General features: G+C 38.5%; 1 protein-coding gene across 2 annotated transcripts in view; it reads right to left on the bottom strand.

Annotated features, from left to right (window-relative positions):
- ZNF106 (zinc finger protein 106) overlaps nt 1-15,384 on the bottom strand; it is a 38,748-nt gene extending 23,364 nt beyond the window's left edge. Inside the window, exons 1-4 of one of the 2 annotated variants that reach the window (XM_051791839.1) lie at nt 15,261-15,384; nt 7,121-7,206; nt 5,806-5,867; nt 2,083-2,274 (exon numbers count right to left, since the gene is read on the bottom strand). In XM_051791839.1, coding sequence (XP_051647799.1) covers nt 2,083-2,274; nt 5,806-5,867; nt 7,121-7,174 — 308 coding nt within the window. In that variant the 5' untranslated portion in view covers nt 7,175-7,206; nt 15,261-15,384. The remainder of the gene's footprint in view (nt 1-2,082; nt 2,275-5,805; nt 5,868-7,120; nt 7,207-15,260) is intronic. The other variant, XM_051791838.1, reaches the window with a different exon arrangement.
- Nucleotides 15,385-15,832: the final 448 nt, after the last annotated feature.

The raw sequence follows: 15,832 nt of genomic DNA, 5'->3' as shown, positions 1-15,832 counted from the left end.
TATTGAGCTGCTTTGCTGTTCAGGCCTCTGTGGTGTTTGAATTTCCAAACTAATGTTGTACCTTTACTTAAATACGGTAATTTCAAAATTGCTCTTACAAGACCAACTGATTTAGCACAGGGACAGTTCAATAGACTAATTCTTAAATACTTCTCTTTACCTTGAAAGATAATAGTCCTTTCTATTTACTAGTTATCGGACTAATAAGAAAATAATAAAAAAAAAGCTTCTTCATGTTGCATAATCTTTGCAAGTTGAACAATCCTGATAGATGAAAAATTCATTAGCAGTGAGATAATTATTTTTTCTGAAGACTATTATGCTTGTGTTAGATAGTGTAACTAGAGTGAACTGAACAGAAAAAAAGCTAGGCTGGAAAATCAGTTATTCTACCCACTGGAGAGAACAACTGAGATGATGGCTCAGTTTATAAAGTTTAAGTTAAAACACAAATATAAAACATCCACAAAAGTTGCTCCTGAGATACAAAAATATTTTGTCCTGTTTTAACCAACAGTCTGTATGAGCAACGAGTCTGTATGAGCCTTGCAGCAGCACTATCTCCTGCCACTTGGATAGTACTTGTGCTTGGCAACTTACCATGAACACATGGCAAACTATCACATGTGCATTTAAAGACAAATGCTATCTTCATAGCGACAGTTATTCTCAGGGTCAGCAGTCTAAATGTTCAAAGTATTTATTCTACCAAATGAGGAGTTTTTAATCAAAAGTTTTTTTCAGAAACTGATTACAGAAATGTTTCATTCTGACATTACAGGAATACTTCCATTCTAGATCCCTGGACAAGAAAGAAAACCTTCACACCACTGCCCAAAAACTATTGATTTGAGTAAACTCAAAATTCATATTGCATCACCCTTTAAGTTTTCAATACATTCTGGTTCTGCTAAAAGATTACTAAATAATTACTCTCTAATGGGAATTGGTCTACTGTGTAAAATAATCTGAGCTCTAAGACAAAAAACGATGTTTAAGTGACACAGTAAATTTTAAGAGCTGACTCAACTAGATTATGATCTAATGGAAACAATTTTGCTGAATTAGTAACTTAATCCCTGTACTTTCTGTTTTTCCCCCTTCTCCAAAGAGCACCCAGCAGACAGATTTTCTAAGATTTTAGTTGCCTCAGAACAACACTGTACTGACAGCATTGCTCCTTTACCATAAAACCAGGAAAAGTGACATTTTTGCTATCTACATTGACCAATATGAAAACATTACCATTGTGCAGTACAGAGACACACTAGAATGATAGAGTGGTGTTAAAACCAAATAATCTCAACAGATTTCAACACTTGGAAACACTAATTCAAATTTCTAGCCACAGCAAGCAAGAGCTTCTTCCAAAAATCATACGCCCCTTTAATACCATTGCCATGCCATAAACCTACTCAAATAATATATTCCCAACTGGAACATCATACAAGCAATGCACATGTGCAGAGCCACGTGGAAAATAAAAGGCAACACTTACTAGTCTCTGCAGCCTTCTATTTCATAGTGAGTCAATAGACTATGTTTAACTCATGGTAAGCAGCAAGGTAAAACAGGTAAGAAATTTCATGCAAGGATTATGGGAACTCACTGTGACATTGACAGAACAATCCAATTAATTTTAAAAATAGACAGATTAATGTTTTATAACAAAACATGTTCAGCAACAGTTTCTAAAAGGCCAGGTTCTTACAGACATCCTCCACCCTAAACAATATTAGCATTACTGTCACATTTATTAAACCTTTCAGTCAAAAGGGTGTAAAATATTAAAATAAAAACATTAGGGCTCTCAAAACACAAGATACAACACTGGGGACTCTTTTTACCCATAAGGGAAAATACTGGTACTTCTTTACTAGTAGTAGCTCAACAGAACAAGAACATTCAGCAGAATCATATTTACACATTTAAACTAGGATATCAACAGAGGTCTCTTGGATTGTTCTCACAACAAGTACACTGGCTACAGGCAGTTTACATTTCATGAACACCTAAGCCTTAGAGTGTATCTTCACTGTGTTAAAAGCAATTCTGTACCTAAGAGGAGAAAGGAAAACTCACCGTTCCTTCTTTTGCTTGATTAGTTGAATGAGTTCTTTGTCAAGGTATTCTTCTTCTGCCTCTTCTTTCTCTTCCTCTTTTCTGTCATGGGCATTAACATTGTCTTTGTGCAACTGGCTGGAGATGTGCTTGGCATATGATGACAAACCCACCAATGTCACCCTGCACACCCGGCATTCATGGTTGCTTTCCCTAGGAAGAGAGGCAGAGGGTGGACTTTCAACTCTGCCAACAGGCATGGCAGGCACCTCTGGTCTTACTTTGTTTCCTCTGAATGTCCTTGAGTTCACGGCAACTAGGTTTTGTTCAGTGTATTTAAGTTACTTGAATTCTCTAGCTTTTTCTTTCAAGGTGTAGTTTTTTGATGGTCAATTTGTAAAAGATTTTTTTTCCAACAATCAAGAGGTAAGAGACTTGGTAATAAAGCTGCGTTAACTGGGAGGAGGAATTCTTCTTGAATTGTTGTACTCAAAATCTTTTCAGAGGAAACATAGTGAGCGAGGAGGCAGAGTGGAAGGCTTACAGAGCTAGCAGGAGCTCTGAAGCCCTTCCATGGTGCCAGCTGCACTGGGGAAGCCTGGTGACAGCTTCTACATTTAATCCTTGCCCTGAGCCTTCCCCCAGTGAAATTTAGAAAAGGGAGGAGGCAGTACATGGATACAGCCAATCCTGATACAACATAACCTAAACTGGGACAGCTGAGACTGCTGCCTGGAATCCAAAGACTCCACAGCACACTGAGTGATAGGAGGGTGTCTTCAGTTCACTGTACTTTATTTGGTTCAAGTGTGCATGAAGTCTACTTTCTACTTTAGAGGACTTATCTTAAAAAATACAGAAATTATTTCAGCTGGAGAAAGTTGACAGCTGTGTCAGACAAATGGCTTTACTCATATTTCAGTGAATACTGGATTAAGGTTACAAGATTTTTTTACCTTTTTTCTTTTTAAGAAATTCATATTTCTAAAAATATCATATTTGTTCTTCAGACAAATGCTTTCAGTGTTAAGGAAATATGTTGTTAATAAGAAACCTAAACAAGGAAAATATGTTCACCAGGTAAAAAAAAAAAATCAGAAAAAAATTAACCAGAGCATAGTCCACTGCAAATAACTCAGCAGGACCAAGTCAGGAGTGCATCCACAATACTTTTTTCAATTCTGCCAGCTAATAAAAGCAGATCTGCATGTCCCCATGGCACACTTGAGACCAAATTCTAAGAATGGAAGTTTAATACCAACACACAGTTCATGACTGAGGTCAAGAAAGTAGGATCCATAAAGGAAAAAGACAAACGTCTTTTTGAATCCTCATTTTTTCTAGGTAACAGTTAAAAATAAAATGGGAAAAAGATGAAAAGATGCACCTTCACTCAAGATATTAAGGCAACATCCTTATCAGAGTGGTTAATGAAGTGTCAGTAGCTATGTTTTATTTATCAAGGATATCAGTAGTTTTCCTATTAATGTAGTTGAGACATTTAACCAATGCAGTCATTCACACACAGGTAGAAAGGATTTAATTTTAAACAGACTAAATATTAAAAATTAGAATTTTTATATTTAATTATTTTGTATATTGCAGCCTAACTAATTTCAGACTAAACATCTGGATAAATTTTTTTTACAAGGTCAGTAGCTTCCAAATTTAGTCTGTATTTTCCAGAGTTGGGTGTACTTCATTTTGCACACTTCACACTCACTAATAAATAGTCAAAGCCCAAATACTATATATTTTACTTTGGGCTATCTCATTAATCCAACAGAGATAACCAAATCACTAAATTTACTAATGCTATTGGAAGAACCCTCTCCACACTCATAAATAGCACAGCTATGCATAGCTAGTAAGTCTTATTTTTAACTTATGTCAGCACACAAAGCTGAAAACTATATTCTTTTTACATAATTTCAAACAGGACACTTCAACAAGAAACATACCCTAGTGGTACTAATTAGGTTTTAGAGAACAATCCACATCCTTCACAAGATCAATGGTTCAATTCTTCCATAAAATTTTTATCATCTTCATTTATAGATTAACTAAATAAATGCAAAGTTGTATTTACTTTGGACAAAGCCAGTGATTTAGCAGCTGGCCTGAGGACAAAGAACTTGTTTCTATCACTTCTAACTTGAGAGTTACTAATTACAAAGCTGTAGTTCTTGTACCAACTGACAGTCTGAAGACTCAGGTGGCTAGTGACTAGACTTCTCTGACTGCTGTTAATCTACATGAGCCCAAAGGAAAAACAACACTATTTTTTTCTATATGAATAACTACTTTAATTGAAAATGAATTGGCTAGGAGTTCACTTAAGGAAATTTAGATTTCCTTCAGTTCTTTCCTTATCCCCATTAATATCAGCCAGAATTAGCACACTCCATGACACACACTGACCATGTCTACACATTCCCCTACCATACGGGAACACCACATAATCTTAGTTGTTCAACAAGGCAGCCAAAAGAAGTTTGAGGTAAACATGACAGAAGTATTCCCAATATAAAAGCAACCAAGAGCTTTATTCACTAGATGTGTACTTCAGATTGTAGATTCAATGTTCCTCATACAGCTACTTAGTTGAAAAGAATATACAACAAAACAAAAATAACCCCAGATAATTTTGTTTCCTTCTCTGCCGTGCCCCACACAATGGGGTCTTGGGAGCTAGACATGTTCTGCAGATGTGGCTGGGATCAAGTGCATCCTGCCAGCTGAGATCTGTTCTGTTGAGCGTGAAAAGGATTTCTTCTGTTAATGAACAGCTGGGGTGGGGTTGCTCCGAAACCAGAACGCTCTCTGCACTAGAAGCTTTTTGGCTTCTGGTTAGCTAACTTGTAGAGCATTTCTGTTCTTCTAACAATTATTTTGAGATCAGCTGAAAATTTCACTTATTTTGGCATTTTATCTCTGGTGAACAGAAGGAGTCTACCTTCCTGGGGTATAAGACACATGTCATGACACGATGAATCTTCCACACCTCTAAGAGTTGAAAAGAGGATTATTTCTTAGTCCTTTAAAAGACATTTAAAAGAGATTTGCCATTTCCATATAAAGTTTGTGCTGCAAGATGATTAAAAATTAGATCTGTAGATCAAATACTTAGGTATTTGATAGTATTTAATTCTCTCTGGCTATGTCAAAATCCACATACCTGAAAATGCCTTTAAGTATACTCTGGTTGCAACTTGATTCCATATTATTACGATGATATTTGAATATCCCTTAACCAGAAAGAAAACACCATCCACCATGGTAAAATCCCTTAACCACACAACTGGACCAGGACAGCAAGCAACAAGGCAGTCACTCAAGCAGATATCAGTCTTCTCACAGTGCTTTAAAAGATTAACATCTGTTTCTACATCGTTGAAAACTTAAAAAATCCCAAAACATTTTAAAAAGGAAAACATCAGTGTTGATGATTCTGCCAAAGGCAGAATTCTAGTGCTTCCAAGAAACCAAGCATGAAACTGCCTAGAATAAAGTAATTTTATTTCACTGCAGTCCAAGAAATGCAGATGAGCTTTTCTGTTTGCCTCCTGAGTTCCTGGCATTAAGAGAACATGTTCATTGCCAGCTTTATGACAAGGCATCCTATCAAGTGATACATAAAAATAAATTGTGCAATTCTGCTTGTATGGGAAATACATCATGAGCTCTTCCAGAGAGTGACATACTAAATGCACAGAGAGGAAGGATGCAAGATTGTTCTCATACCTTCCCTTCAAGTTTTCAAGTTCTCTGTGGTGAAGCATGCTTCTCATGTGTTCTTCCATCTCCTTCAACATGGGAAAAAAAATAAAATTGGTCAAAACAAAACGGTAATATTGTATGTGAAAAGCTCACTTTTGAGAACTCTCCTGCTTTGCACAAAGGTGTGCTCCACTCCTACAGGGCTGTAGCAGTTGCCATTCCTGTTTCTGTGACTGTGAAAGCACCAGTAGGCATGCTTTCAGGAAGTTATACGTCACCCTTCCTGCGGAAGGACACACAGGAATCCTTAACATTCAACACATGGAAAGCAGAATTCCAGAAGAAAGATGAATAACAGTGCATGTAGTAAAGCTTATTAGATTAATTTTTTACAAATTACTGTTGATAGTCATTTTAATTAAAAGTCTTATTGATACCACTGTTCAGAATCATGACACTTAAAACAGTTTTCCTGGGCAATCTGAGCAATTTCTCTGTATTTGTGTAATAATACAGCTGCAATTTCATCATCACATACTATTTTGCTCTGCTAGATGCACTTCAGAAACTAAGATGTCAGTTTGTTGTTTACAGCAACCTTGATCCACGAATTGCAGTGCTGCTATAATTAATTCCTGAAAGGGAGCTACTGGAAGAGCAAGAACATTCATCACTCAGCAAAAACAAGCAGTTCAGAACATTTAACTTTCTTTTGGTGTTTGACTCAAAGTGTTTGGAAATCTTCAAAGAACAGATACTAATCACTGTCCTCCTTAGCCCTTGAAATCCCATATTCAAAGGGAAAGGAACATCTTCAACCTTGAAGACTTGTGTGAATTAACACACTGGTATTTGTAACACCTCCACATGCCATGTGGCTAAGCAATACATGAAGGTCCACTAAGAGACACTCAGTTTCAACACAGACTTTGCATAATATGCAGTACACAGAAGATGCACACCAAACTGATCCATTAATGAAAATACATGTTGTGCTATACAATTTCACTTTGTCCTTTCATAGGGAAACAGACTTCTCAAAGGGAATTAAAATAAATTGTGTATTACAGTATTCTTAACACATCACAATTTACAGCAAATGACTGTGTTTTTCACTTTAGTATCTTTATAAAATAATATAAAAAACTCAAAGACCTCATCATTTCTAGTGTTCAGAATCAAGCATATTGCACAGTTTATTTCAAGACAGATACTCCAAAGCACGCAATATATACTTAGTAGATGGAAACCGCACTTGGCACAATTTTACAATGGAAGCATTTCTCATACACGTTTCATATTAGTATTTACCGATACATGTAGACCATTGATTATTTACCTTTTTTGAGTTGTACACAATGTGACATAATACACATGTTCGTTGCCGAACCATGCTTATTACTCTGGAAAGATCTTATCCCATACCTGCAAATAAAAATAATACAAAAATAACCAACGTTCAGGATGACTTTTTCATTAATCCATTTTACTAAGGAAAGTAAAAAAAGTTACTATTCATGAAAACACCTGTGCTGAGCTTAAGAAAATACATGCCTCTCATGCATAGTCAATATTCTTCAAAAAAGATAAGGTAGTTTTGAATAGTCATCTAAAACATCTATAGCAAAAAGTAGCTTTCCATTTCTTTCATTTTGGTTCTTGTCCTCCAAGACAGAGCCCTCATTCTACAAGCAGAGATCCGTAGGAATCCTCTCAGCTACTCAAATCAGATTAACAAAGCACTCTTCAACTAGGACGATGACAAGGAGAGAGGAATTGGGGAAACCAAGCAGGGCAAACGCAGATCTTTATTTTGGTACAGAGGAGGGCTCAAGGAAGATATTTAAGGAAAATGAAACTAAGGCCATTCATATCAAAGACCACCAGCCTTCAAGGCTTATCAATCCATTTATTCATAAAACCTAACATGATTTAATTTCGTATTTTTCTCATTAGCCTCTGTAAGAACTATGCATTATCATGTACTGAAAGACTGATGTAGACAGCATTTTAAGATACATTCTCTAACACCATGCTCTGCTTGGGTACCATATGTGTTTGAATCATTAATAAAACCTATTAATTTTCCCAAGAGTACAAGATTATTCAAAACTTTGCACCAGAATATTAAGCATTTTAACACTGATCTACTTAAGACTTGCATATATGCAAACGAAAGCAGCAGCAGGTCAAATTAAATGCTGTATGTATTTTATCATAATGTTTAACTCATCAGGAGAGCAATTAAATTAGAGAGGTACATAACTGTCTAAGTTATAATACGAAGCCAGGCATGCCTGTTTAAGTAACAGGGTATAATCTTTTCCCTTTTCTTTCTCTTAAAATGCAGAATGATTGAGCATTACTGTCAATTTTTATGGACATGGTAGAGGCATTTCCTCACCCTAAACTGGAAACAAATGTACCTTTTTCCTACTACACAAAAATACAAATCCTCTTAAGTTTTGCTATCTCACGGTAGGCAACTTCAGAGCTAATTTAGCTAATACTATTAAATTTAAACTGCAAGAGCCTTCATCAATAACTCTTCTCCACAGTTGACCCTACAAAGTCAGTTCTTGTTTAACACTGACCTTCTGTATCAGGGGCATCAAAACCTCCAGATCACTAGAAGCTGTGAGCAAAGGGCAAGAACTGGATTTTTACCAAATCCAGATTACCTAGAGTTAAAGCAGCTCTGACATTCAGTGGTACCATCTGACTGTAAACAAACAAAAATCAGCAAGCAAAACCACACCCCTCTAAGTCCAAATTGTAATTCTTTGACAAGTAACTTTTTACCTCCAGATGTGCATGGCCATTTACAGTTAAGGTTTGCACCAGCATCTGTCCAGCTTAAAGGGGAAGGAACTGAGAGGTGCAATAGCCCTTGCACCTTTAGACAACATAAGAGTTTCCTCCCTAAAAAAAATTCGCATCATCATATCAAAACAAACACACTTAAAACACAACAGGAGATTCAATCATCTCATGTTCCCTAACCACAATTCTTGACCTCAGTGAAATACATGATAGTGTTTAAATATGCACTTTTTAGTTTTATCACATTGGCACCTGATGTATTTGAATCATTAGTAACAGCCATTTATTTTGACAAATCACCCCCAAAAATGTATAAGATTATTCAGAAGTTTGCATCAGCCTAGACCATATAGAACATTAGTATAAATTCATTTGGTATCAGTGATATGCATGCAAAAGCACCTGCCTTCATGGAAAGTCAGGATATAGAAGTACCCTGTTTTGGAACAAATTATTTTAAAAGCACATATAAAGAGTATAACTTGGTTTTAAACATGTGTCAGCTGAGACAGCAGTTAAGGAAAGTTAAAGCTAATAATTAAGAGAAAATGAGGTATTGAGGCCTCATGATTTTCCATTAAGTTATTAGGCAAGCATAGCAGCACATCATCAGCATACTGTTTACACACAGATCTGCACAGCTGCAACAGATCTAAGGGAATCTTTACTGATCATACAGAAGTGACAAAGGTTTACATGCCTATCCAACATAGGAAAGCTGTTTTAATGCAATTAATAAGGATGTCAATACGAGATAGACATATCCGATTGCAAAAGGCACAGCAGAAAGACTCCTTAGGTGCCTCATAAGTCACCAGCGTGCCTGTAACAAATGTGGATAGAGCCTTCCTAAATCTTCGTTCACGAAGCCTAGACATGAATAAGGATGTACTCATGAAAAGCAAGGCTGCTAATCCTTGCACCAATTTCAGACACTTCCTTTTGTATTAAAATACTCTCTACTCCCCCAACATCCTTCACTAGCACTACTTTGTAGTTTAGTGGAATAATGCCCTACATGTGCTCAGGATCTTGTTCAAGATCACCCAAGTATTTACAGAATTCATTCTGCACAAGAGCAAAAGCAGCCTGGGACTTAAATCAGGAAAAGCAGGCCAGTTAGCACGTAACATTTAATAGCTTCCACCAGCAGAGCTAACGTTACACCTGTTTTGGCTAATTAAAATATATAGTAACTATACACGATTACAGGAAGAGTTTTCGGCTAACCGCCCAATCAACTGGGCATTACTTATGACAGAGTACTAAAAATACTAATGGAATTCAAATGCTATTGGATGTCACTATGAAAAGGGAACTTTCATCTCTAAAGAGAGAAGCCTCAGAGGCATGGACTCAGAAGCAGAGACTCAGTAGATGCTACAGGGACTGGGAGAACATAGACAAACATCCTATTTCCAGATCACCTCTTGATTTGCTGTCTTACATAGGTATAAACCACCTCACATCATCCTTAGCTTTCTCCCAAATCCTTCTATGAAACCCATGGCTCACTTTAATTAAAGTACTTCAATTTCCCTGTAAAAGAACTTCCAATCACATAATAAATCCAGGGTATTTCCTCAGTCACTATGCAAAATCAACAAGAACCAGACAGCTTTTAAGCCCTGTGGTCACTGATAGCATTTCATCTCCTCATATACTGCTCTGTCCAATCGCAAAACTTTCATACCAAGAAACTTGAGAAACAAAGCTTTCTCTAGATAATGCAGACACTTGAATTCTTAGCAGCACCGACAAATCACAAACTTTAAATATAAACGACCTTCCAGCTTTTATCAGATTTAACACTTCATGCTTTTGAAATCACCAACTTGCTGTATAACATAGGAAACTACTTTTAAGCAACTTGAGCAGGAATACGAGCTACTCTAAAAAATGAGAAAACTGCAAGCAAAGATAAGGTTTTGCCAAAAAAGACCCCCACCACAACCTAAGAGAGAAACACATGTCAACAGCAAAATGTAGAGCATTGAAAACAAATTAGATGTTACAACAACTTTCTATTTTGAGGGAATGTAATTGTTCAGTGAGTGATTTTTTATTTGTTTGCTTTCAAGGAAAGAGATGCATTTTACAACCTCATGTAAATGCAACTTGCCCAAAGCCTGCACTTGCACAGAGCTTTGGAAATGCCACACAGTTTTAATTAAATTAAGCAAGTCTGCTACAGAGATTTTGGAGAACAATTCTCACAAGTAAAAATAGTCTACAAAGAAAATAAGGCATTAGACCACTTCCTGCTACAGCATCCATTTGTCCACAGTTATTCAACCTTACCGGATAACATACATTAAAAATGTACGTCAAGATTAAATCCACTACAGATTAGTGGCTGAACAGTCTGACTATATAAAGCCACAAGTGCCATGGAGTGGGGCAGGCAGCCTGGCATTCCAGCTGCCTAGAAATTCTCAAGAGGCTTCAAAGAGATCAGCAGTGCTGGCCTGTCTAAAGGCCTGCCTAAACGCTGCATGCCCCTACAGACAGCAGTGGAAATGCAACACTTGAGAAGAACAAGAGCCTACAAATTCACCATTCAGAATGTTCTGCAGCATCATATTCCTCAGCACCTCAAAGAGGTGTCATTCCTATTGCCTTAGTGACTTCTCTCCTGCAGCAACCAATTGTACACCTAACAATTGAGTTGTAGAATAGTAACACTAATAATGCAGAGGCCTATGCTCAAATTTCATCATCTCAAGCAGAATTTACACGGAATAAAGCAGCAACATTCACAGACTATCTTTTCTTCCCAGATTTGTTGCCCTTGAGGCATCTGAATTTACTATGTTAGTATTACTAATTTCACTAATTACTTTAACCCTACTTCTGGGCACATGTGGGAGATGCTTTAACCTTCCTTCCAAGATGTTGTTCTGTTCAACTTAACCCAACCAACAGACAGAAACTTAAGGACTATAGTCAAGTCATTATTCTTCTCCAGCGTGCTATCATGCAGTGTACAAACTACTCTGTAATCACAGGTTTGTTTTTTTTTTTTTAAATGTGGCAAAGGAGAAAACTATATTACACACCAGTAGTTAAAATATTGTAGCAGAAGCCAAACTTTTAAGGTAAATTTCTCCCTGTTTTCCAAGACTTAATTTCACCCACATGACATACTGAGGGTACACTAGACCCCTCAGCACCGAAGCAGCACATCAAATGTTATAACTGGGAAGACAAGTGTTCAACTGTGTTGACACTGAGCCGGAAGAGAAGACTTAGCTAATAGGTCGAAGTTCTTTAGGTTCCTGTTAAAAGCAATAAAATTTAGTCTACTAACTGGCCTAGGAAACATCTAGCAGAAACTGTTTGAACACCATCCCACGAGTATGGCTGGTTTTTTTCACAATGCACAAGGAAAGTATGCTGGAGATAAGGACACTGTAGAGAAATACCTTAAACAGATCAGCGCAGGCACAGGAACACCTGGCATGAACACAGAGTTTTCATTGACTTCTATTTTTATTTAATGTAAACCGAAGAACAGGACACAGACCAGAAGTATATATACACTTTAAGACACAGTCAAATTGCAATCTTTCTAATTCCCTATACATAGCAATGCTAATAATTTCTTAATATCTGAACTAAGTTTTCCTTGCTGTAAATCGAGATCATTTCTCCCTAGTGAAAGTAAATGCCTTATTGCTATTACAACAGATTTTTACTCATCAGAATATTCAGGAATATACTCTGTCCTAATCGGAATTGAGTGCTGTTCAGCATTACTGCTGTATACTGTCACTTAGAACACTAAAATGCATATACCCGGAAAGCTTCTGTTTTCCCCTATACTCCCAGTTTGTTTTAAGGTATATGCAAACTCGTTTTCTTCAGATGTTTTCCTCAAATATCACATTTCTTGAGTCTATTAAAATTGTTGTTCCTCTTTCCAGATTGCCCAAAGCACTTCAAAAGAATTCTTAAAAGCTGGACATAGTACTCCATCTAAGACGCCTACAACCACCTTTTGGAGTGGGGAATTTTCCTACCCCTACTACTGTTACAGCCTCAAATATAATTGAAAATTACTGAGACAAAGTCTTACTAAGAAGCAACATAGTGATCCACAAGATGTAGGAAAAATAACCAAATCGATTTAAATATTTCTGTGACTTACAAGAGAATTCACATTACCAGCTTATTCTGGTAACCTTGAGTCGCTTTATAAAGGGTCTTCAACATACAGACCTCCTTAAGAATTACAGAAATACCAGACACTTAACTTGACACTTATTTCTGTAACATTTAGTTGTACTCTCTTTTTTCCTTCCTAAGGAAGGAAATGTCTCTTTCACTGATTAGAAGTTAAGAACAGGGACTCAAAAGCCACATCGAAACAGACTACTCTATACATCCCATCTATTGCAGTTCCACAGAAGCAGGTACCTGGCCTTGTCAAAATAACTCAGGCTCCCTAAGAAAGATCTATATAGACACAAAAGAACAAGTAAGGAGAGTATTCAGTCTGTAATTGGGCTTCCTCTATTTATACTGTCATTACAGAGTATGAAAAACCACTGGAGGGTGATTTGAGGCACTTGAGCCAAGGTAGTCAGGTCACTCTTCAGTATGAGGAGCTTTCATGCCAAGAAAATTCAAGGTAAGGATCTCAAACATTAAGATAGCAGTCATTAATTGCCCAGTAACAGAAAGACAGGGATCTGTCTAAATGATTCCATCTCCGTAATGCAGTTTGTCCCCAGGCTGAACAATAGTAGCTCCATCATCTTAGGACCAAAACGTAAAATAGTCTAGGACTTGATGAAAAAAACCCAAAAGTTTACACTACAAATATGAAAAACACTTTTATAAAAACAAAGAAGTTACTTGCAATGCACAGTATCCTCTTACTTTGCTAGAATGAGCTCGAGTCAGACAACACCTCACATCTTATGACACCATCTGGTGGCAGAGTTCACAGAAGACAGTGACCAGATGTTAAGAAGAGCTTTAACAATTTAAATGTGATTCTAAAAAAATTTAAATTTGATTCTTGATATGTTATGAATTTTGTCTTTACAAGATAAAGTGGAAAGAAAAATTATGGAAAAATACCTCCATTTTACCTAGATAAAGTTATCTACAAGTCGTAGTACCTCTGTACACAATCTGGGTACATATTTGGAGGATCATGATTGTTGTCATTCTTTTCACTGGATTTACAGTCCTGCATAAAGTAAGATGCCTTTACCTGGCATCTCTACAAACGCGTGGCATTTTTGAACATATGGACTAGAAGGTACCCAAAGATTGGTCACAGCAACCAAACTGACTCAAGTAACAGATAAACACAGTTCAGCTAAAACCAAGGACTTGTTCCAAATTGAAAATGCCAGATTATAGCATGTAATTAACTACCTTTACACTCAAAAATCAGTCATTAGTGGAACATACACAGTGGTGCAAATGTAGCTGCCTTGAATTGTCAGTTCAGCTGAAGTCAAGCAAGGACTTAAAAAAAAAAAGCTAATACAGTTGCCTCTAATGGAAGAGACTTCAGGATAGGAATCTATTTTCCAAGGTAAGAAGTTACAGAGCCACATCATATTGGCCCTTAGAGCCATCAGTAGTAATCCCAAATATTGCAGTGCTAATGAAGATGTACTTTCAAACTTCAGCAAAGCTATTAACCAAATTTTTGGAAGGCTTAAATGGTCTTTTTTTAAGGTTAGGATCTATGAGTTCAGCAAAACAGTCAACTAGCTTAATGTAGTAACTGAGGCTTAACTAAAAAAGTAGCAAACAACAAAAGAACAGCAATACCAGCAAACACATAGGAAATGCAGACCCAGGAACTCATGCTGAAAACAAAGTCCAGGAAACCTCAATCCTCTTCTCTCTCAGGTCATGCCTCAGAACCCATTTGTTCATTAAACCTGGACTTCAGCAAGGAGGGAAGGTGAAAAGGAACATTTTTACTTGCGAGAGGACATTTTGATCAAACCATTATCAATGAGGATACTACTATTTATACTGAGGTATAAGCTTGAATCATCAATGCCAGCACTATCCCATGTTTCATAAACTTTTATGAACTAAAGTTCATAAGCACCCCTGAACAGCTCTTAATATAATTTAAGTTTGCATGTGAACTACCCTGCTTGCAACGATGAATGATCACATGGTACCTCGTGTTTCATCGTACAACTAAGGCTTGTTTCACACTATAAGTCCTACTTCTTTTAGGCTACTAGATACTTATCACCACATTCATACATGATTTTACTTCGACACATTTTTTTAGCTGTATGCTACGAGGAAGGTAACTAAGCTATTCTACTCAAAGCCACAGTTCATCCCTGGAAACGCTGCTGGCAGGTATGAAGAGACCGCACGGCAGCTCCACATCTGTAACAGAGATCCTGCTCTAACAAAGCTCGGGTCTAGCAGGATAACAAAGTTCAGGGATCATTGCAGCACTACAGTATGCTCACCAGGCAAAACAAGGAGCATGCCCGCCTCAAGGCAGATCCCCGCTGTCGCAGCCTCTCCGGGCCGCGTTGACCACGTTGCCCCCCCCCAGACCCTCCCCTCCGCTAGAACCTGAGCGAATCCCACCACCCACGGCCGCCGCCGCCACAGCGCTCCCCGAGCGCTCTGCTCCGCGCAGCCCCGGTACTCACAGCTCGCACCCCTGGCCGGGGGAGCGGCCCGGCAGCCCATCGCCCTGCGGCACCGCGGAGGCCCGACCCGACTGCCCCACACTCGCCGCCCGCTCGGACCCGCGCCGGGCCCGCCCCGCACAGACCCGCGCGCGCGGCGGGGCGGGGCCGCGGCCCGCACAGCCAATGGGTCGGCGGCCTCGCTGCACGCCGGGAGGCACGTCTGCGTGCCCGCGAGGGCTGCCGGGAAGTGCAGTCCTGGCAGCGCGGGAGCTTCGCGGCGAGGGCGGCGGCACCGCGGCCAGCTGCGGGCGTTTCGCAACCCATAATGATGTTACTGCTGTTGTATGTAAATACAGCGCTGTAAACTGCCACGTGCTGCCGCTCTAAAAAGCAGGAGCCGAAGGCCGCGGTTACCTCAGCAACGAGAAGCCACGAACATCGTGCTGGGCCGGTCCTGCCAGGGCGTCTGCGTCCGGGAAATCTGCTCTAGGGGTGGTTTGGAATACAGGAGGACAAACGGGCTCGTGCCCGCGTTTTGCAGCGTACAATAACCTTACTCCACTGGGACTTTTTGTGAAGCCAAAGTCCGC

This window comes from Manacus candei, unplaced genomic scaffold, assembly GCF_025592945.1.
Source record: "Manacus candei isolate 608988 ecotype Guabito, Panama unplaced genomic scaffold, ASM2559294v1 h1tg000033l, whole genome shotgun sequence".
NCBI classification, from domain to species: Eukaryota; Metazoa; Chordata; class Aves; order Passeriformes; family Pipridae; genus Manacus; species Manacus candei.
This window is presented reverse-complemented; position numbering and strand designations above follow the sequence as displayed.